The sequence below is a fragment of the Staurois parvus genome, unplaced genomic scaffold (assembly GCF_062004578.1).
Source record: "Staurois parvus isolate SC_StPar_1 unplaced genomic scaffold, SC_StPar_1.0 ptg000334l, whole genome shotgun sequence".
NCBI lineage: Eukaryota > Metazoa > Chordata > Amphibia > Anura > Ranidae > Staurois > Staurois parvus.
The window spans coordinates 422,749-443,698 of NW_028318130.1; the positions used below are offsets into that span (position 1 = coordinate 422,749).

The 20,950-nt window shown below is 41.2% G+C and overlaps 1 protein-coding gene across 4 annotated transcripts in view; it reads left to right on the forward strand.

The window, feature by feature from the left end:
• The window catches only part of CLCN3 (Cl-/H+ antiporter 3), a 132,279-nt gene that overhangs the window by 78,429 nt on the left and 32,900 nt on the right, over window positions 1-20,950 (forward strand). For all 4 annotated transcript variants that reach the window (XM_089684023.1, XM_089684025.1, XM_089684024.1 and 1 more), the window contains 8 exons: window positions 2,282-2,439; window positions 3,574-3,673; window positions 10,164-10,351; window positions 12,083-12,205; window positions 12,737-12,943; window positions 17,391-17,471; window positions 19,475-20,020; window positions 20,275-20,461. In XM_089684023.1, coding sequence (XP_089540149.1) covers window positions 2,282-2,439; window positions 3,574-3,673; window positions 10,164-10,351; window positions 12,083-12,205; window positions 12,737-12,943; window positions 17,391-17,471; window positions 19,475-20,020; window positions 20,275-20,461 — 1,590 coding nt within the window. The remainder of the gene's footprint in view (window positions 1-2,281; window positions 2,440-3,573; window positions 3,674-10,163; window positions 10,352-12,082; window positions 12,206-12,736; window positions 12,944-17,390; window positions 17,472-19,474; window positions 20,021-20,274; window positions 20,462-20,950) is intronic.

Consider the following 20,950-nt stretch of genomic DNA (forward strand, 5'->3'; position numbering starts at 1 on the left):
AGGATTAAAACCCCTGTTCACTCATTTCCCATTCTGCTGACGTCCGATTCAAGAGCTGGGAAGTGAGGGGCAATTTTGCAAAAGGGACAGAGATGATAAAAAGCTGACAGGGGAAATCTATCTAACAAAGTCTTGGACTGCAATAAAAATCAACATGGGTTCTAACCCTTCCCTACTCTTCTCAGAAGAGAAAATTGGTTTGACTTACACTTTAAAGGATAACTAACCCCAAGAACTAACGTTAAAAAATGGTAAGCTGCACCATACTAAACTGAGAAGTTTTGGTTTTTTTCCCCCCAAATTATAACCTAGGTGGATGCAGCATTGGTCTGATGCTGCGTCTGTCCTCCACTGGCTACTAAGTGTGAGAACTCCGCAATCACATGACCACTGAGCTCTCACAGCTGCTGTGAGCAGAGAGTGGTGACTGTCAGACATCGCTCTCTGCTCTGCCCCTCCCTCCCTGCGCTCATTGGAGTGCTGGGACCGTGAAGGGGGAGGGAGCTGCTGGCTCAGTTTCTCAGGAGTGGATCCTGAGTTTAAAGTTGGGATCTTTCCCCAGACTGGACCAGCTGAGTGACTTCAGCCCGCTGTCAACTAAAAATGGGTCACAGGAGTACAGAACAAACTGCACTCCTGTGATCCAAGAAAAGTACAGCCAAAAGAGCTTTGACTGTACTTCTTTAAAATAACTCTCAGAAAATGTTGCTTAAAAATTTGGGAGAGCAATAAGTTTTAGATTTATGAATAACGGCACTCTGGAGCATATTTTATGCCTTAAAATGGGGGAGGGAGCGGCTGGCTCAGGCTCTCAGCAGCTCACTGAGAGGCTGAGCCAGGTGGCGCTCCAGACCCTGGGATCCCGACTTAAGTCAGGATCTTTCCTTAGCCTGGTCCAACTGAGTGATGTCAGCCAACAGCAGGCTTCAGCCCACTGTCAGCTGAAAACATATCACAGGAGTGTAGAACGAACTGCACTCCTGTTATCCACAGAAGTGCAGCCAAAAGAGCTTTGGCTGTCCTCCTTTAAGCAGCCCGTAGACGATTAATTTTTTTTCGTTCACCCAGCAGGTTGACCCAATTTTTCCATATCCACATGCATGAATCAAAATTTGGCTGGTCCTTGCTGAACCAGCCATATTTTGTCCATGTAGGAAACCATAGAGGAGTGGAGGAGTGTAGCCACCCAGGCACAGAAGTGTGTGATTTGCAAGATTACCAGAATAAAAAAAAGAGGCTGAAACTATGACACAATTACCTTATCTAAGGACTAAACTGCGATTTATATTTCGTTTTTGTTTTTTTGGTTTATATACGCATTATGTAACACTATAGAATTACAGTAAGGTTTCATGTTTGTCACCGTTCTTTTTTGCACATAATTATCACAATACATTTCAGAATGCAAATTAGCCACTTTAAACGTGAACTCTAAACGTGCTTGCACATGCTTAAAGAAGGTTTAGAAAACTTGCAGATCTAGTCATGTACTTGGCTTCTCTGACACTGTCACTATAATGGGCTGCCCCATTGATGAATAGGAATTGGCTGGAAACAGTAAGGGTTGAGCTGTCTGACAATGGAGATGTCACGTCATATCAGGACTCTGGGTATCCCAGTCCAGGCAAGATGACAGGAGCAGATAATAATACAGTGTAGTTATGTGTACCCCCCAAGCAAGGAAAGCTATAAACTTCTGCAGTGCCAATAATAGATGGTGATATCCCTCCCTGTAAAACTGATGCAAGGACATAAGGAATTCTCATATAAATAGTCCAGTATGGTAACAAAGAATGTGGAATTAAAAATAATACTGAAGTTGTGAGTCATTTCACTTCCATATGGTATTTATTTAGAAGGGCAATCTCGCCCCCTGTGTTCTAGCCTACAGTTTGCGTTAGCAGGTGTATGAAAACCAGGACGTCTTATCTCTACAGCCATATGGAGCCTGGCAGGATACATCATTCTACACACTGGAGTGCCCGGGTGTGAAGGGGAAGCTGGCTCAGGCTCTCAGTGGTACACTGAGCCATCTGCCGGTCCAGGCATCTGGCTGGATCCCAACACTAAAGTCAGGATCCCTCCAGAGTCTGGACCAGCTAAGTGACGGGACTTTAGCCCGCTGTTGGCTGAATCTGGGTCACAGGAGTGCAGAACTAAGTGCAGAAGAGCTTTGACCCTACTTCTCCTTTTATCCAGTGAATACATTTTTTGCAGTCTATGATGACTTTATCTGAATTACAGAAATTCATTGTCTCCTTTTTTTTTAACTTCTTCCTAGGAACACACTACAACATGTCAAATGGAGGTGGCGCTAACAGTAGCACCCATCTACTGGATCTGCTAGATGAGCCCATCCCAGGAGTCGGCACTTACGATGACTTCCATACCATTGATTGGGTGAGAGAGAAGTGCAAAGACCGGGAGCGCCATCGGAGGGTAAGTTTCAGATTCACTTTTATAGATGCTGACTAATCAGAATGACTGACTGTAAATTAGTAATTACATTCTGCCCTTTGTGTGTGTGTTTGTTGTTTTTTTTTTTTTCCACTGCTCTAGACCAGTCACACATTTAAAGTATACCCTTTATACTAACCAAGACACAGTCCTGGTGCTTAAAGTGTTACTAAACCCACACAGTAAAATCAGTGTGTATATGCAGTAAAGCATGCTTGTTATACTCACCATGGAACCTAAGGGGTTAATCATCCATGTTGTGTAAAAAGACTGTTTTATCCTGTCTTATCTGGTCCTCACTTTCTTCGACTGTCCCCAGTCCATTTGCTGATAGTACAGAGCTCTAGGCGTCACTCTGCACATGCTCTGTTTGGTGTGTATGGCTAGAGAGATTTTTTTTTTTTTTCCTTTGGGAGGGTACATGTGATCAGCACAGGGCCAACCAGTGCTGTCCAGACAGAGGGTCAGGGGTTGTGCAGTCTCATACGATAGAGGAGAATAAAAACTACAAACCAGTGCTCAGCTGGACTCCGATAGAAGTCACATGATTGCTATAAACTGCTGATGAGAAAAGGTATTTAGCAGTTTATATTTACTAAAATAATTGCATTTCCATGTTCTGTGTACTGTGGAAAACCAGACATAGTCAATGCAGGGCCAATGAGGCCACGTGCAATAATAGAAGTTGGAGCTGTTTCAACTTGCCAGACCAATATTGTAAATATCAGTTTTGGTTTACTGGGGACATGGGTTCAGGTCCCACCAAACCCATTTATCATGGAGGCTTTATATTCCTTCAAAGCCTTATTGGTTACTTAATTAACTTCATCACTGAACGAAGTATGTGTGAACAAGAGGCAAGCATCTTTGGAAATGATCTACTAATGTGTCTGGTTTGTTGTTCTTTGTAAAATGCTACCTAATATGGCAGAAGATGTAAAATGAGTCAAATGAATTCAGATAAAAGTCAGAAAAGTAAAATGTATTCAGTTTTTTTTTTTTTTTAGGCATGTACTTTTTCGGCAGTGGGAGTTTTATGGTTTTACATCTTGAAAGGTAGGCGGAACAAGAACGGTTTTGTTGTTGACAAAAAATGTGTTGTGTTTTTTCCCCCAGATTAACAGCAAAAAGAAGGAGTCTGCATGGGAGTTATCGAAAAGCCTCTATGATGCTTGGTCAGGGTGGCTGGTTGTAACGCTAACTGGTTTAGCATCAGGTAAGCAACTGATTGCTTTCTGCTTTTAAAAGCCAGATATTTGAAAAGGGGATGTAGATGTTTTATGACACTATTTTATTGTTGTAGGAAAACTGTATCTTTTGGTGGTACAAGGTGTCCTTTAAGGCATGTCCTACTCCCCTGAGCTCAGCCTACCTGGTTCCACATTTACCCCTGTCCCATTTCTGTAGAAGTTCACTGTATGGCCCTGACTTTAGTTGCAGTCTTTCTTCTGAAAATGTATTCTCTAGTTCGTCTTCATCTTGTGTTCATGTGCCACAACCCAGTTTCTTCCTGTGGCGAGCCCAACTGTGAATTATGGCTCTCCCCATAGGATTGAGTGGGAAATAATAACCTACTGAAAAATTTTCAAAATGTTGTCTTTGTGGTCGTTAGCAATTACCCTTTTAGCCATTATCTTATAATGTGTCAGGTGCTATACTGCGTCTACTTTGGTAGACATTGCGTATAGTACTCCTGTACGCAATGTTAACTTAAAATGGAAGTATGGATAAAATCATATACACACGCAGTACATATACACAAACATTCTGTGTGTGTGTGTGTGTGTATATATATGTGTGTGTGTGTGTGTGTGTGTGTGTGTGTGTGTGTGTGTATATATATATATATGTGTGTGTGTGTGTGTGTGATACATTCTGTTACTAGCATTAACACAGCAGTTTTTTATTTTAATTGTACAGTACAGGACATAGGCTGGATATTCATAGACCCTGGATTATAGGCTGTCACCTAAAGGTGAATGGGCAACCCCGGACCACCAGGCTCCCCCTCAACACAGTTTTATAACCTGTTCACCCTGCCATTAGATCCATAATCTTCCCTCACATCATATATGTAATTTTTTATTTTGCCCATAGTCCCAGTTTAAAGTTATCTATCTACAGATACAGTGGAGGAGTGACGTAGCTACCCAGAGACAGGAAGTGTTAGTTTCAGGATTAACAGGTGAAAATAAAGTAGACGTAGCTTGAAAAAAAGCCCAGCCACCACACCAAGCAGAAATGTTGAATGAAACCTTGAATCCATAGTCAAAGCACCATAATAAAGACATAATTCAGTACAGAAGCCTCAGATTCATGTAGAGAACAACTATTTACAAAAACAAAATTCTGAAAGTTTCATTAAATCAGTTTGCATGACCTTTTGTCCTACTTTAAAATATTCATATTTAAAAAAACAAAACAGCCTAAGATCATTGCCTCTATGCCTCATACTAACCGCATAGGTGCAAATATGTGATGCAGTAACACAATGTTTGGGGGGAGCTTTCTTCTGCACATAGGTGGAACATGGAGTTAAACACAGTCATTCAGTTTCTATGGGTGGACACGCTGATGTGAATGAGGTAATCCATCTCTCATACAAACTTTGAAATGGGATGGAACCAGAAGTGGCACAATTGCTTCCATGTTATTTTATGGACACCTCTGCAGCCTACAGAAAGGTTCACCTAGTTTGGAACTGATTTTAAATGTTTCTAATAGACTTAAAATGCTGTCTGTAGAGCAATCATTAAACATTAATGCACTGTTGCTTGCACCTTTTTTCTGATGCAGCTCACCACAGCAAACAGGAGTGCATTTCTGCAATGCAGGTGCATTGCCTCAGTGCACTTGAGGTGCCATTGAAGGAGGCGTTCTGATTTTGCAGTTAGCACGCCTTGTTGTTTTTCCCCACTGCTGTTCCCCTTGCATTTGCTGTTTTTTCTTAGCTGTTAAAATGACAGGCGAGTGAGGCAAGATTTGCTGCGTAAATACAGCTATTCCGGCAGCTGCTGTCTCAAAATTAACCTTCTGACACAATTTTGATACATTGTTCAGAAGCACATAAGATACAAATTAATGTATTTACTTTAGTTTTTACTAACTTACTTTTTCATTAATCTGTGGATCAAAGGAAGAAGCTTTGATCTGCATAGGATGTTCGTTATAGCAGTTTGACTGTTTTTTCCCAATACAATTTGTTTCTATTTAAACCCTTACTAACCCTAATTAACCCATTTTCCCCTTCTCCCTTTAAAGTGATTGTAAAGCTTCAATTTTTTTCCACTAAAATAACATGTTATAATTAATGGTTTTGCACAAAGTAGCCTTGATCCTTCTCTTCTTGGGTACCCCGTCAGCACTCCTGGCTCCTCCACCCGCCGAGTTCCCACCAAAGGATGCCACTTCCTATGGTGGGCACTTGTGGGCTCTCTTCTCACAGGTTTTGACTGACAGCAGCAGGAGCCAATGGCTCCCACTGCTTACAGCCGAGTCTGTGAGTGCCGGAGAAGGGAGAGTCACTGCTGCAGAAATGCACAATGCTGGATGAGATCAAGCTCAGGGGAGTATTTAGAATGCATTAATGGAAGGTACCTTTACGATTACTTTAACTATTATTTTCATGCTCATTTTTATTTTTCAATTTTTGTAATCATTAATATTAAAACTTTTCTTTTTGTTAATCATTTTTAGTGCTGCATTAAAAAAGTGCAAAATTGGAAAAAAAATGCCTTTATTTCATTTGTAAATATTTTGTCGCCCATGCACCTCTCACTGTTCCCACACCTTTCCACCTCGCGTACAGGGAAGCCTTGCACAGTCGTATACATTTTCTCCACCACTGCATCACCTGTAGCAGTGCTATGTTGGGAAGATGTGTCCTTAGCCAGGATCCATTCAAACACTTCAATTTTGAAGCAGCACCTCTGCCTCTATCTTTCTGGGAGCATGGGGGAAGCAGCCTGGCACCATCTTGTGGTTGCTTGTCTGGCGTTGGGCTTAGTCATGGCTCTGGTGCTTTGTCATGGCTCTGGTGTGTGGTCCCACCTGCAGGGTAGCACACTTGGGTGACTGGGTGTGTAGAAAGTAGGTGAGGAGTAGATAGAAGCTGATTAAGTCTTTTGTAGCTAATATTGTCAGGTTTTGGTGGGAGCTGCAGTGTCCAGCATCTGCTCATGTCAAAAGTCCAGTCACACCCCAAAAATAACTTGTGTCAGTTTAAACAGGACAAATTATAAAATAAAATGCATAGTTGTAATCCCTTTTCTCATTTTGAGTTAACTGAGAAAATAGACAAGGTTTTTTGCTTTGTCCAATCTTTGAGACTGTGTTGACCAATGTAGCCTGATGCAGGCCTTATACCCAGTGTACAGCCCTGGCCAAAAGTTTTGAGAATGACACAAATATTAGTTTTCACAGTCTGCTGCCTTGATTTTTATGATGGCAATTTGCTTATACTCCAGAATGTTATGAAGAGTGATCAGATGAATTGCACTTAATTGCAAAGTCCCTCTTTGCCATGAAAATGAACTTAATTCCCAAAAAAACATTTCCGCTGCATTTCAGCCCTGCCACAAAAGGACTAGCTGACATGTCCGTGATTCTCTTGTTAACACAGGTGTCCGTGTTGACAAGAACTAGGCTGGACATCATGCTGATTGAGTTTGAATAACAGACTGAAAGCTTTAAAAGGAGGGTAGTGCATGAAATCATTGTTCTTCCTCTGTTAACCATGGTTACCTGTAAGGAAACACGTGCAGTCATCATTGCTTTGTACAAAAAGGGATTCACAGGCAAGGATATTGCTGCTACTAGGATTGCACCTAAAGCAGCCATTTATCGGACCATCAAGAACGTCAATGAGAGAAGTTCAGTTGTTGTGAAGGTGGCTTCAGGGCCAACAAAGTCCAGCAAGCACCAGGACCTTCTCCTAAAGTTGATTCAGCTGTGGGATCGGGGCACCACCAGTGCAGAGCTTGCTCAGGAATGGCAGCAGGCAGGTGTGAGTGCATCTGCATGCACAGTGAGGGGAAGACTTTTGGAGGATGGCTTGGTATCAAGAAGGGCAGCAAATAAGACACTTCTGCCAAGGAAAAACATCAGGGACAGACTGATATTCTGCAAAAGGTATGGGAATTGGACTGCTGAGGACTGGGGTAAAGTAATTTTCTCTGATGAATCCCCTTTCCGATTGTTTGGCACATCTAGAAAAAGCCTTGTCCGGAGAAGAAAAAGTGAGCGCTGCCATGAGTATTGTGTCATGCCAACAGTACAGCATGATGAGACCATTCATGTGTGGGGTTGCTTCTCAGCCAAGAGAGTGAGTTCACTCACAATTTTGCCTAGGAACACAGCTTGAATAAAAAATGGTACAAAAACATCCTCTGAGAGTAACGTTTCCAAACCATCCAAGAACAGTTAGGTAACGAACAATGCCTTTTCCAGCATGATGGGAGCACCTTGCCATAAAGCAAAAGTGATAACTAAGTGGCTTGAGGAACAAAACATCAATATTGTGGGTCCATGGCCAGAAATTCCCCAGACCTTAATCCCACAGATTCTAACAAACTTTAAGCATTGATTATGCAAGAATGGGCTGCCATCAGTCAGGATGCGGCCCAAAAGTTGATTGACACCATGTCAGGGCAAATTGCTGAGGTCTTGAAAAAAGAAGGGTCAACACTGCAAATATTGACTCTTTGCATAAACTTAATGTAATTGTCAATAAAACCGTTTGACACTTATGAAATGCTTGTATTATAATCAGTATACCATAGTAACATCTGACAAAAAGATCTAAAAACACTGAAGCAGCAGACTTTGTGAAAATTAATATTTTGTGTCATTCTCAAAACATTTGGCCACAGCTGTGTAATTATATACAGTTTCTACTTTAACAAGATCAAAGTAAAAAAAAAAATTGTTTTGTTTGTCAGGATTGCATAGAAAAACATTTTGTAAGACAGTATTGCCAAAAGAAAAGTTTGTTCTGAAAAAAAAATCAGTGAATACCGTTTTCACTAAATACACAGGCATCAAATGTTTTTTTTTTTTTGTTTTTTTTTCTCAACCGTAACTTCATCTTGCAGAAGTATGTCCTGAGTTCTGTAAAGCTCACTATGCACTATACAGTCTGATTGTACAATCTTTTAGACTTACCATCAACTATGTAGTGAAAGGGCCTGCTTGATTGGATACAGAGTGATTGGATAGATGGTGTGTCCTCCTATTATATAGTTTTGGTAAATCTAAAGGAGAGCGTACAGAGATTTTACAACTAGTACAGTGTATGGCCACCTTTTATACACCTAAAATGAACTAGTTGCACTTTCAGTGTCATTAATTATTAATGGCGTCTGAAACATGGAAGCAACCATACATTTTATCATGTGAAAAAACGAGCAACAAATGCAGCAAAATGCACAGTAAAAAACGTGCAAAGCTCAGCACGCTACTTTGCTGAATGTAGGGCAGCCCATTAAACTCAATGGGCTGCACTAGGCACATCATGGGGAAAACTAGTCAAAACACCTACAGTCCCACTACATTAGGTTTGAATGGGGCCTGAAAGTGAAATTTGTGTGTTTACACAAGAACAGTGAGACTCCATTTACATCTGTGTGTTTCTGAAAAAAAAAATGCGTGCGTGCTTTGCCCTACGTTTTCAGAAATGTGCTTCAAATGTTAATGGCACCCCAAGCGTGGTTAGCAGGTGCACCAAAAGGCCAGGTAAAGAAATTCACAACACACTCAACTGTAAAAAGAGTTTTGGAGTTTCTTTGGAGCATTTGTCATGCATAGGGTAGTCCATTTAAGTGAATTGGCTGCCCTGCGCATGATGAGCAGAAAAGCTGCAAAGCTCCTTCCCAAAAAAAGCACATACAGAGATGTGAATGGGGCCCGATGGCTGAGTGTCTCCATCCACTCCCTCCTATGTGCATATATAAAGGTGGCCATACACTATACAACCTGATTGTACAGTGTCTTTACAATTTCCTTTAGGTTTACTAAAGCTATGGAATAGGAGGACCCACCTCTCTATATATTCACTCTGTATAGAATCAGGCAGGCCTTTGCACCTCATCAAGGGTGTCCAACCCACAGGCCGCATGCGGCCCCAAGAGCTTAGCATGCAGCCCAGGACCATCTGAAGGAAAGCTGGGGATACCATGCAAACATAGCAGCAGTGGCAGCATACATTGACAAGTCAGTGCAGAATTTGTGTTCTAATGAGGTCAGCTGGTAAACACCTTCCTGTATCTTACTGGCTACTCCATCCCAAATCTACATGTCAGGAAGGTATGAAGCTTTTTAAGAAATACAGAAAGGTCTAAGGTAGGGCCTTGTTCTCAGAATCAGAGAGCTTTTATTTATTTTTTTGCAACAGAGGTATATTAATGGATATTGGTACATAGGGGAGCTGGAATTAAGAAAAAAAAGGTGAACAGCCTTTAAACAGCTGTGTTGTGTACTTTGCAATGTATAATGACCTAAATATTCTGGTACTCTCCTGAAGTTGCTGTTTATCAGAATTCTATTATTACCAGAACAGGATAAATGGTCACATGAGCAGTTTAGAATGGGTAGCTTACAGTTATATAAAGATGCCTACTGCTGTATATCTGTAAAGCGCTCTATACAAGCTTGATTTAATCCTGCCTAAGTTGTACGTCTCTAAATACTTGGAAAATTTGGATTCACAGGTGCCCTTGCAGGCTTAATAGACATTGCAGCAGACTGGATGGCAGATTTGAAGGAAGGGATTTGCATGAATAAGTTTTGGTTTAACCATGAGCAATGTTGCTGGGATTCAAATGACGCTACATTTGATGAACGAGACAAGTGTCCACAATGGAACACCTGGGCGGATCTCATTATTGGCCAGGCAGAAGTAAGTCTTCTTACACTTGTTATGAAATCATTTTATCTGGTCTTTTCAGTGCAGCAAACATTTTAATGTAGCCTCTCCAGATCTGCGCCTTGCAATAATCATCTCTGAGCTCTCTAGGCAATTCCTTTGGCCTCATGGCTTTTTTTCCTGATACAGTATGCATGATCAGCTGTGATGCCTTTTATAGAGAGGTGTGCCTTTTCAAATCATGCCCATGTCCAGTATTTAATTAACCACAGGTGGAAATTGGAGGCACCTGAGCTAAATTTTCTGAACACTTCTGCCAGTGTGACATTTCAGTTTTTCCTTTTTATACATTTTCAAAGATTTCTAGAATTCTGTTTTCACTTTGTCATTATGGTGTACTGAGTGTAGAATGAGAAAAAAAAATCAATTTAAAGGATACGTTCACTTAAAATAAATAAATGCACTTTTTCTGCAGCCTGTAAAGCATTGCACCAGCGGTTAATGGATCATGCATGTCCCCAGCAGATTGTCAGTTTAATCTGTGTGAACGGAAAACTGAGTAAACTACCACAGCGTTCCAAAGCTGTGCTGATTTCAAAAACTGACAGCTTGTGGGGATCTTCTCTCCATACTGCTGTAATGTGGGAGATTGGGCAGTGCCATTTTTTGCATTATGGCACTGCGTTAGTTTAACTGACAGTTGCGTGGTCATGCAACGCTGTGCTCAAATTAAATTTATGTCCTTTTTTTTTCCCCAACGAATTGAGCTTTCGGTAGTATTTGATCGTCTGTGCGTTTTTTTATTTTTTTGCGCTAAAAAAAGACCGACAATTTTGAGAAAAAAAACAATCTTTTTTACTTTTTGCTATTAAACATGTCCAGTAAAAAATTTTAAAAAATCAAATTTCGGCATAAATTTAGGCCAAAATGTATTCTGCTACATTTCTTTGCTAATAAAAATCCCAATACATGTAAATTAATTGGTTTACGTAAAAGTGGCGGTATATATACTGCATTTTAAAAAATATTTTTACTAGTAATGGTGGCCATCAGCGACTTATAGCGGGACTTTAGGACTGCGGCAGGCATTCTGACACTGGGGGGAACTGACTTGGTGCCACTGACATCCCCAGTGACACCAATACAGTGATGTGTGCTAAAAAAAAAAAAAAAAATCACTGACGCTATACTAATGGCATTGGGCAGGAAGGGGTTAACATAAGGGGCGATGAAAGGGTTAACTGTGTTTTACACTGTGCTTTGTCCTTGTGCTTCACTGTAATCACACTGCTTGTGCACTGCCATGCAAAGCAGTGTGCACGAGTCAACAGGGAGGACTGCTGTTTTGTTTACCAACAGTTCTCCTCCCTGTCAGAGATCCTCGGCAATCACCGGGCGCCGGCGAATAGGCACCGGCCAGGAACCGGTGACAGCACTGGCCGCGAATGGCAGCGCTGGTAGGGCACGCGCCCCCTACCCGGAAATGCAAAACCACGTATATATTCGTGATTTTGCGCACCCGTGCCACCTTGTAGCAGTATTTCTGCTATAGGGCGGTCAGGAAGCGGTTAAACAACTGTAGTATCGGGCTGCAACTTAGCAAAATTGAAATAAGTGAAGGGAATCTGAATACTTTATTAATGCACTGTAATAAATACACACACATATACATGTTTTATACTTTAAGTTCCTGTTGTCTATTTACGTATGCTACAAATAGCATAACAGAATGACTTAAAATGCAATTTGTATGATATTTTATAGGGTCCTGGATCTTATATAATGAACTACATTATGTACATCTTCTGGGCTTTGAGTTTTGCCTTTTTGGCTGTTTGTCTTGTGAAAGTGTTTGCCCCTTATGCCTGTGGCTCAGGAATTCCAGAGGTGAGTTTTGGTTGTGCTGCTTCTATAGAAGTGTATATAATACTATGGTAGTTACATCAGACAGTCCATTATTTTTCATAGGCATATGCCAGCTGTAGTCTTCCATCAAAGAGATGTATGTGTATAAAGCCACTTACCATTTCCACTGAAATATGAAACAAATTGATATGATTTGCTCATGTCAGGCCGTATATTGTCAAACCAGTGTTAGAGTGGAAGAAGAGATGACCTATCTGTAATCAACAAAGTCAAGCAGTTGTGTTATCTAACTTGCATCAACACTCTTTTCCTTCCTTTGTTTTTTTTTGCTTTTATTTTTTTTAGCAAGATTAAATTTCCTATGCTGTTTTTGGGAGAAAACTCAAGAATGTAATGGCATTATTACTGGTGAAAACCCAGAATTTGATAGACTTATTGCTACATAAGAGTAGTATTGATGGCTTTAGTAAAGAAAAAAAAATGGGCAAGGCATTTCCAGCAGGGATTACATTGAAGTTGTAATTCATTAATCATTCTGTTTCAATTTCACAGATTAAAACCATTTTAAGTGGATTCATCATCAGAGGATACTTGGGAAAGTGGACTTTAATGATCAAAACTGTAACACTGGTACTTGCTGTGGCTTCAGGCCTGAGCTTAGGGAAGGAAGGTCCCTTAGTACATGTTGCTTGCTGCTGTGGAAATATATTCTCCTACCTCTTTCCAAAGTATAGCACAAATGAGGCAAAGAAAAGGGAGGTAAGTCATCCTCACATACATATACTGGCTATAAAATGTTTGCACACATGCGTTGGGCAGCTTTTTTTTAAAGGATATGTAAGGGATAGCCATCTCTTCTCATTTTATACTCAAATCCTGACTGTTTTGTGTACCTATGGGTCATGGGTAGAACTGAGACTGGCGAAAGTGGCCAAAATCGGTTTATGTGAAAAATATGTTTACTTCTTGTCTATTAAAGGACAAAGGAGAATTGGACCCTGACAAAAAAAAAATGTAGGTCAGCCCAGAGATAACCCCTCCTACTACCAGCATGCCTCAGTTTATTTTGGTAGTCATAGAAGGATGGATTTCTTTTCTTGGCTCCACTGATTCAAAGAAGACCTATTTTTGATTCTAGCATTCTATTATCATAATTGTACAGTACAGGACACGTGACTTGTTTTCATAGACCATGTGCATATTTGCAGCTACTTGCAGGTGAGTGGACACTGGTAAAAAAAAAAAGTGCTATGACCTCTTGCAGAGCACACTGTATACGTCCACCCACTACATGAGACTCTAATTTTTTTATTTTTTTTTTCTATTAGAAAATAGTTTTTCATATTCTTTCCACATTTTCCAAAAACGTGGAAAAACATTACATGTTCATACGACTCATTATGCATCATAGAATATACATTGGGGTGGGGTTTGCTTTCCAAAATGTTTTCATTTTTAGTGTGTTTCCATTTTCCTCATGCTCAGGGCCTTCAAGTGTGATGCCTGGTTAGGGAATTAGATGTATAATTTTTGCCCCTAGAACATCTGTAGGTGCTCCTTGGATGTTGGGCCTCTCTATGTAGCTAGGCTGTGAAAAAGTCTCACATATGTGGTATTGCCATACTCAGGGGGAGTAGCAGAATATATTTTGGGATGTAACTACAAGTATACCTATGCCATGTGAGATAAAGAACTTGTTAATGTGACAATTTTGTGAAAGATTTTATTTAAACTCTTGATTTTTTTCAAAGAATTGTGGAAAAAAAAATTACACTTTTAAAGAAAACTCACTATGCCTCGTATTAAATACACTATATTGCCATTGGATTCAGGTGTTCCAGTCACCTCCATGGCCACAGGTGTATAAAATCAAGCATCTAGGCATGGAGACTGCTTCTACAAACATTTTTGAAAGAATGGGTCGCTCTCTGGAGCTCCGTGAATTAAAGAGTGGTACTGTGATAGGTTGCCACCTGTGCAATAAGCCCATCTGTGGTATTATAACAAAGTGGAAGCAACTGGGAACAACTGCAACTCAGCCGTGTAATTGTCGGCCACGTAAAATGACGTGTGCAGAAGTCGCCAACTGTCTGCAGTGTCAATAGCTAAAGACCTCCAAACTTCATGTGGCCTTCAGATTAGCACAACAGTGCGTAGAGAGCTTCATGAAATGGGTTTCCATGGCCGAGCAGCTGCATCCAAGCCTTACATAACCAAGTACAATGCAAAGCGTTGGATGTAGTGGCGTAAAGCACGCCGCCACTGGACTTTAGAGCAGTGGAGACATGTTCTCTGGAGTGACAAATCATGCTTCTCTGGAAATCTGGGTTTGGCAGTTGCCAGGAGAACGATACTTGCCTGGCTGCATTGTGCCAAGTGTAAAGTTTGATTGAGAGGGGATTATGGTGTAGGGTTTTCAGGGATTGGGCTTGGCCCCCTAGTTCCAGTGAAGGGAACTCTTAAGACGTCAGCATACCAAGTCATTTTGGACAATTTCATGCTCCCAACGTTTTGGGAACAGTTTGGGGATGGCCCCTACCTGTCCCAACATGACTGCGCACCAGTGCACAAATCAAGGTCCATGAATCATAGATGAGCAAGTTTGGGGTGGAGGAACTTGACTGGCCTGCACAGAGTCCTGACCTCAACCCGATAGAACACCTTTGGAATGAATTAGAGCAGAGACTATGATCCAGGCCTTCTTGTCTGACATCAGTGCCTGACTTCACCAATGTACTTCTGGAAGGATGGTCAAACATTCCCATAGACACACTCCTAAACCTTGTGGACAGCCTTCCCAGAAGAGTTGAAGCTGTTATAGCTGCAAATTTGGGCCAACTCAATATTGAACCCCACGGACTAAGACTGGGATGTCATTAAAGTTCAGGTGCGTGTAAAGACAGGCGTCCCAATACTTTTGGCAATATAGTGTATGTGGTATCACTGCGATCGTCAGGAGCAGGAGAAATTATTTTGGGTTGTTCTGTGGTGGTAGTTTATGGTAATAAAAAAATACACAGCTAAATGTTATTTTGTTTTACTATTTTAAGCCAGTTTTCCTTTGATAATAATAAAAAAAAAATCGGGAGACCTCAATTACCATTTACCACCAAATGAAAGACCAATTTGTCCTAAAAAACAAGGCATAATTCTTTATCATTTTTAAAAAATGTTTTTTACATTTTTTTTTTTCTGGGGATAATGATTTTTTTTTTTTTACACTGATTGCTTTTACACCCATAAAGGCTGTAAAAGCAATCATTTCTCCTTCTCTCAGGTTGCATTCTTTCACAGAAATACTGTGAGGGCTGTGATTGGTCACAGCTTGTCACATGGTACAAGGCTGTTGTGAATAGCCTTGTACCATGTGACCTCTGTGATCATTCACAGATTTCACACGTAGTGATCAATGTCAGTAAGTGACATCTTGCTTGCTGCTATTCATGTGATCACTGATTGGCCAATCAGTGATCACATGATCGGGACCTCACACAGAGGTCCCGTACAGCGATCGGTGTCTGTCTTCATTTCAGGAAGCAAAGCAACAAATTGTGATTATTTTAAAGGGTGGGCGATTCTTTTATATAGCCATTGTATATCCACTTAAACAGGAACTTCAGTTCTGTACGCAAACACAGTTAATATTTGAAACTCCCATAAACTGCTGTTTTTGCACATATAGCAGATGTGCCAGAGGACTCAGTCAGGACCCAAAGACCCTTGACACATTTGCACACGCACAGAATCCAAAATGGGAAGTGGGGGGAGGTTGAAGAGGGCAACTTCCTGGCTGAAGTGCTAGCTAGATCCAAACTTTGTTAACATTTGCGATTAGTTTGATTACACATCTCAGCGATTGCAAGGTACAGAGGTGCTCAGATCGTTTCTGTACATTGTGTCTATGATCTAACCAGCCCAGGACAAGAACTTATTGTTGGACTTGTATTGGTGGGGGGGGGGGGGGGAGTTGGCTCTGCTGCCCACGCCTCAATTGGACTGCTTTTGAACATACTAAAAGTATAAGATTTCCCATTTTCCCTCAATAAAGAAAATATGAGTTTGTTTGCTCACCATAAAAATAATTTGTTAGAGTTATTGAGGGACATGTCTTGCCCCTTTGTGTTTATGACCATGGCCTTTGAGCTGAAGAGTTTCAGAGGGATTATCCTTGTGCAGGCCTACATTTTTTTTTTTTTGGCCCAATCCTTTTATAGGCTGCAGTAAACACAAGTTTAAGGGGCTCATTCACACCATGTGTGCAGAAAAACTGATGGAAACTTGCGTGCAGATTTCACTTGCAGAGACATCCGTTTTATATCAGTTTTCATGCATGTTTCAGTTAATTTTTGGCCACTAGTGTGCAGAGACGTGAGATTTTCTGCACTCATTCTGCAAGGGAACAAAAACAATTGTTTTCTATGTTCCTTGTTCACAGCACATCACATGTGGATTTTCTCAGCTCAGGAATATACGTGTATAAAACTCACTGAAACGTGCATGCGCTGACCTACATTTTTTTTTTTTCTTGTCCAATGCTCTGGTAGGCAGCAGTAAACACAGGTTTAGGGGCTCGTTCACACCATACATGCAGAAAAAAATGATGTCTCTGCACCATGGTGTGAACAAGCCCTAAGAATTCCTGTGTACTTCGGTGGACTCCAAGAATAGGATTTTACCTTGAGTACAAAAGTTCTGTTTTTCCAGCAGTTTTCTAGCAGCACCGTATCTTCTGAAACCTGGTAGTGAGTGTAGCCTGTCACACACCATGGTATTTATAGAGCCCAGTTTGTAGTGGAGAACACATAACATTTTCCACTGGACACTGCAGTTTTACTGCACACTGTAACTTGCATTTTTACTTCCCGTTTATAACACACACAGCTAGATTCCTCTCCTAGGTAAGCTGAGTGGGATGCACAGATGTAAAGCAGACTGCTGTACTTTACAAATGTGCAGCGATATTTTTACATGGGAACAGTGTGTTATTGCAATTTAGCAGTCAGGCCATATCTGCCAAGTAAAATTGCACAGGAATATTTCGTTTGCTTTTGAGGATAAAAAGATCAGGAGCAAGGGTCCAGTTCTCATTTCACCTTAGAACACTTCTTTATATGACTTCTATCCAGCCTCTCTCATGTATATATCTCTTCTGAGATTGCCAAGTAGCTTTTATTACATAATGACATTTGCTATTTTTGTTTTGTAGGTTCTTTCAGCAGCTTCAGCAGCTGGTGTATCTGTAGCGTTTGGTGCACCTATTGGTGGTGTCCTGTTCAGCTTGGAGGAGGTAAGGAATTGTTTTTTCATATTTATTTATTAATTTATTTTTTGGGGTTAGGTATAAATTGCTAGATTATTTTATCCTTGGCATAATGTGTATGGGCTCTTTTCACTTAAAGCCCAGGACCTTGTTTAGACTACTGAGTAGAGTGTTCTTGAATGTGTATACCTGTAGGTGCCATGTTGAACAGTTGTTCTGTGCCATACTATTTTAACACATACAGTGAGGAACAGAAATATTTGAACACCCTGCGATTTTGCAAGTTCTCCCACTTAGAGTGGGAATGCTCCTACAATGTGAATTTCAGACCCCTCCATGATTTCTGAGAGACAGAATTTAAAAAAAATTCAGGAAATCACATTGTATGATTTTTAAAGAATGTATTTGTCTTGCATTGCTGAACATAAGTATTTGAACACCTAAGAAACAGCAAGAATTCTGGCTCTCAAAGACCTGTTACTGTGCCTTTTAAAAGGTCCACCTCTACTCCACTCATTAATCTAACTTAGTAGCACCTGTCTGATCTCATTAAAGACACCTGCCCACCCCACAGTCAGTCAGACGTCAACTACTACCATGGGCAAGACAAAAGAGCTGTCAAAAGACAGCAGAGACAAAATTGTGGACCTCCACAAGGCTGGAAAGGGCTACGGGGCAATTGCAAAGCAGCTTTGTGAAAATAGATCAACTGTTGGAGCAATTGTTAGAAAATGGAAGAGGCTAAAGACGACTGTCAGTCTCCCTCGGACTGGGGCTCCATGCAAGATCTCCCCTCGTGGGGTATCACTGATGAAAAGAAAGGTGAGGAATCAGCCCAGAACTACAAGGGAGGAGCTGGTCAATGACATGAAGAGAGCTGGGACCACAGTTTCAAAGGTCATTGTCGGTAGAACACTATGCCGTCATGGTTTCAAATCATGCATTGCACGGAAGGTTCCCCTGCGCAAGTCATCACATGTCCAGGCCTGTCTGAAGTTTGCCAATGACCATCTGGATTATCCAGAGGAGGCATGGGAGAAAGTCATGTGGTCAGATGAGACCAAAGTAGAACTTTTTGGTCTAAACTTCACTCGTCGTGTTTGGAGGAAAAAGAAGGATGAGTTGCATCCCAAAAACACCATCCCTACTGTGAAGCATGGGGGTGGTAACATCATGCTTTGGGGGTGCTTTTCTGTGAAGGGGACAGCGCGACTGAACTGTATTAAGGAGAAGATGAATGGGGCCATTTATTGTGAGATTTTGAGCAACAACCTCCTTCCTTCAGTCAGAGCATTGAAGATGGGTCGTGGCTGGGTCTTCCAACATGACAATGACCCGAAGCACACAGCCAGGATAACCAAGGAGTGGCTCTGTAAGAAGCATATCAAGGATCTGGAGTGGCCTAGCCAGTCTCCAGACCTAAATCCAATAGAACATCTTTGGAGGGAGCAGAAACTCCGTGTTGCTCAGCGACAGCCCCAAAACCTGACAGATCTAGAGGAGATCTGTGTGGAGGAGTGGGCCAAAATCCCTGTTGCAGTGTGTGCAAACCTGGTCAAGAACTACAGGAAACGTTTGACCTCTGTAATTGCAAACAAAGGCTTCTGTACCAAATATTAACACTGATTTTCTCAGGTGTTCAAATACTTATGTTCAGCAGTGCAAGACAAATAAATTCTTTAAAAATCATACAATGTGATTTCCTGAATTTTTTTTTTAAATTCTGTCTCTGAGTGGGAATGCATCTACAATGTGAATTTCAGACCCCTCCATGATTTCTAAGTGGGAGAATTGGCAAAATCGCAGGGTGTTCAAATACTTCTGTTCCTCACTGTAGTGCTGGAGGTTCTAATGGCTTGAATAGTTATTGCATTTTGGCTGCATAAATTGTCGCACAAGTCAATGAAAGCCTCTATAAGCTTTGACAAAAACAAAATCAAGCAAAAAAGATTTACTGGAAATGTGGAGTCTGTAGTAATTTCCCTTTTTCATAATTGGCGTTTCCTCATATATCTTTACTGTTTCTCCAGGTCAGTTACTACTTCCCACTCAAGACGTTATGGAGATCCTTCTTCGCAGCTTTGGTGGCTGCATTCATCTTGCGATCTATTAATCCCTTTGGGAACAGCCGGCTTGTGTTATTTTATGTAGAGTACCACACTCCATGGTATCTATTTGAACTGATCCCATTCATCCTTTTGGGAGTGTTTGGCGGTCTGTGGGGAGCCTTTTTCATCCGTGCAAACATTGCCTGGTGTCGGCGCCGAAAGACAACAAAGTTTGGAAAGTACCCAGTGTTGGAGGTTATTGTGGTGGCAGCCATTACAGCAATTGTTGCTTTCCCAAACCCCTACACACGCTTCAACACCAGCCAACTGATTAAAGAGCTCTTCACAGATTGTGGGCCTTTGGAATCCTCTTCGCTTTGTGATTATAAAAATGATATGAATGCTAGCAAGATTGTGGATGATATTCCGGACCGGCCTGCTGGTAATGGAGTTTACTCTGCCATGTGGCAGCTGTGCTTGGCACTTGTGTTCAAAATCATCATGACAGTCTTCACATTTGGCATTAAGGTAACAAAGTTCCAAGTCACTAGTTAACCTTCTGACTGTTCCATATCTCAAAGCCAGTACAGACAGTGTATGCAGATCCTTTGGAACCTAGAGTTTACATATGGAAGATTTTTAAAGCAAGTAATATTTTATTGTTTAGTATCCAGCAATAGAAAGATTTCTTGTTAGTTTGTTGTTAGTATATGGCCTTTTTGAATTTTTTTTTTCTTCTAAGTACCCTGCACCAGGTTTTACTTAAAGTTTTCCCTTTGCAGGTTCCATCTGGCCTATTTATCCCTAGCATGGCAATTGGTGCTATAGCAGGAAGGATTGTGGGTATTGCTGTCGAGCAGCTGGCTTATTACCACCATGACTGGTTCATATTCAAGCAGTGGTGTGAAGTAGGTGCGGACTGCATCACCCCAGGGCTGTATGCTATGGTTGGGGCCGCTGCTTGTTTGGGTAAGTTTGTGATGCATATTGGAGATGAGCTTTGGCATCCTCTGAATTCTGCTTTTATCCAAACTTCCACTTTTCCTTCTTTTCTAGCCCAGTCAGCTGTGGGCTGGGTCGTTCCTTGCCCTGCAGCACATGTAAAGCACAGGGCAGGATGCTGGTAACATCAGTGCCCTAATATGGACACATGCCCAAAATTAGTCAATGTCATTGGGACACTTACTTCGCCAGCATCTCATCACTTTGATATATATACTGCGGTGTGGGGAATGACCTCTCTCACAGCCTTTTGGTCCAGAAAATAGCAAAAAGTGGAAATTTAGATGGAAAAGGCTTGGAGGATGTCCAGGCTCATATCTAATGCTTATGTTATGTTGAGATCTCTGCATTTGGAGTTCCCAGTGCTGCACTCATCAGTGAGGTCAATTTATCAGTTCCAGCTGTCATTCAGTGAGATTTCAGCACAATCTTTCAGGTCCAACAGTCAATCAGTGC